Source organism: Muscardinus avellanarius (assembly GCF_963383645.1).
Source record: "Muscardinus avellanarius genome assembly, chromosome: 2".
NCBI lineage: Eukaryota > Metazoa > Chordata > Mammalia > Rodentia > Gliridae > Muscardinus > Muscardinus avellanarius.
Genome location: NC_137787.1, coordinates 60,049,272 through 60,051,503, shown reverse-complemented (window position 1 = coordinate 60,051,503; position 2,232 = coordinate 60,049,272). Strand labels below are relative to the sequence as shown.

Below are 2,232 nucleotides of genomic sequence, written 5' to 3'. Positions count from 1 at the left end.
TAGGACACCAGGTTTCCTCTGCACAAACTTAGTAAGCTATCTGACTCTTTGGTTATTGTGGGATTTAAAACGAGCCATCTCACCTCTCTAAACCTATTTCTCATCAGTGAAAAGAGGCATTGACTCACCAGATGATCTCTAAAGTCTGTTTCACTTGTACTATTTTAGCATAAATGACTTTTTGTCAATTGTAGAACTAAGAAGTGCTTAGGATAACCGCGAAAGATCTACATATGGCATTAAGTATCCATCCCATTCTCCAAGCTGAGACTCATCTTGGGTATATGGATTTGAAGGACAAACTATTGCTCATCTTGCGCTCTGCTCAAGCCTCCTTTCTGGCAAGCATGTTTGAATCAGGAAATAATTAACACTAATGTCTGCCCATGGATCAATCCACCCAGCACTTTAATAGAATAGAGGGAATTCGTGTGGGTTTCTGGGCCTCTGCAGAGTCCCTGAGCAGGCAGTTTAAACTCTCTATGCTAGTTCTCTTACGCGGCGATAACAATATCATGTTGAAGGGTTATTGAAAGGACGAAATAAATACTTTTTTTTTTAAGATTGCCTGGGAGCTTATAAAGTTATTACTTTCCCACGAAATCTTTGTTTACAGAAAGGACACTAAAACCTCCGGGGTCCCCCGCCCACGCCTAGGTGGGAGAAGAGTGAGGCGCCGGGCGACAGCAGCCGGGTTCCCCGCGGGAGCCTGGGACTGAACGCGAGCACCCGCGGGGCGCGAGCGGGCGGGGCGTGGCCGGCGCGGCTGGGCGTGGCCGGCGCGCGGGGGGGGGGCTGGGCGTGGCCGGCGCGCGGGGGCGGGTCTGGCTGGCGGAAGCGCTCGCGCGCGGCTGTCAGCTGCGCCGGAAGTCCCTGGCCCGGCCTGGTGGTAACCTTGGAGGCCGCTGCAGCGGGGCTGGGCTTGCGTGTCTGAGCCTCAGCAGGGGCAGTCTTGTTAGCTTCCCGGAGCCGCTGCGGTTGCGTAGGAGGTCGTTGAGGGCTACGGGGAGCAGGCACCCAGGCGCGGGGCTGCCCAGCCAACATGTCTCTAGTGGCAGAAGCCTTCGTCTCCCAGATCGCAGGTAGCGGACCGAGGTGGGGGCGGCGCGGCCGCGGCGTGAAGCAGCGCAGGGGATGGGGCCTGAACTTTGCTCCAGCTTTGTGGCCTTGGGTGCTGAGCCCTGGCCCGGGGACGGAGGCGGCCGCCGGGTACTAGCCTCACTTTACAGATGAGAAAACTGAGGAGGGAACGCTTGGCCAAGCCGCCGAGTGGCGGCCGGTTCCCGGCGCGCCTTGCCCAGCCTCTCCTTCCTTCGGGGGCACCGGTGAGGAGGAGGGCCTGGGGTGGAGTGGGAAGGGGGCGTGGCCACAGGCCGGACGCGGGAGGCTTCAGTCCAAAAGCCAGATGTCTGTGGGGCCTCAAGTTTAAGGAGATTATTAGTGAGTCATTCTTGTTACCTGTTGTCACTGAGGGGCCGCCAGTGTGCTTTTCTCCAAACAACATAATACTGCCATTTGTCAAGTCTGTGGAATTCACTGAACGGTCTTTAATCTACCTTTAGTCATGCACTTTAAGGAAGTACGTTTGGTTCAGAGGACCAAACATGACGGATATGAATAGATTTGTAGGTTTTATTTTCTTTATGGTGGTTGTTATTTATTGTATTGAAACAAGTTAAATGTTGACAAAGTGAAGAGAATAGGCATAGGTAGTTCTTTGTATAGGTTAATGGAGTTAACCTTAACTCTAGCAGTGTTTTCAACCCGAGTTCATTAATGCGATAATCACCAGGATAAATAATATATTTGAAATAAGAAAGTAGTATTTTGAAAATGGGCCGGGCGTGGTGGTGCATGCTTGTATTCCCAACATTTGGGAGGCCGAGACAGGAGGATCGCTGTTGGCAAACAGTAGCCTCAGCTACTTACTGAGGCCTCTGCAACTTAGTGAGACCTGTTTCAAAATATAGAATAATAATACTTACCTGGCAGGGAGATACCATGATCACGAAGGTGTTTTTCCCAGGGCGAGGTTTATCCATTGCACTCTGGATATGCTGACCTCTGCGATTTCCCCAAATGTGGGAAACTCCACTGCATAATTTGTGGTCGTGGGGAACTGTGTTCTCGAATGTGTGTGTGTGTGTGTGTGTGTGTGTGTGTGTGTATACATATACATATACATATATAATTAAAAATTGGGCTGGGAGTGTAGCTCGGAGGTAGAATGAC

General features: G+C 51.5%; 1 protein-coding gene across 2 annotated transcripts in view; it reads left to right on the top strand.

Annotated features, from left to right (window-relative positions):
- Window positions 1–1,042: 1,042 nt before the first annotated feature.
- MTX2 (metaxin 2) overlaps window positions 1,043–2,232 on the top strand; it is a gene marked incomplete at both ends in the record, with an annotated part of 62,850 nt that continues 61,660 nt past the window's right edge. For both annotated transcript variants that reach the window (XM_080688923.1, XM_080688922.1), the window contains one exon: window positions 1,043–1,082. In XM_080688923.1, coding sequence (XP_080545049.1) covers window positions 1,043–1,082 — 40 coding nt within the window. The remainder of the gene's footprint in view (window positions 1,083–2,232) is intronic.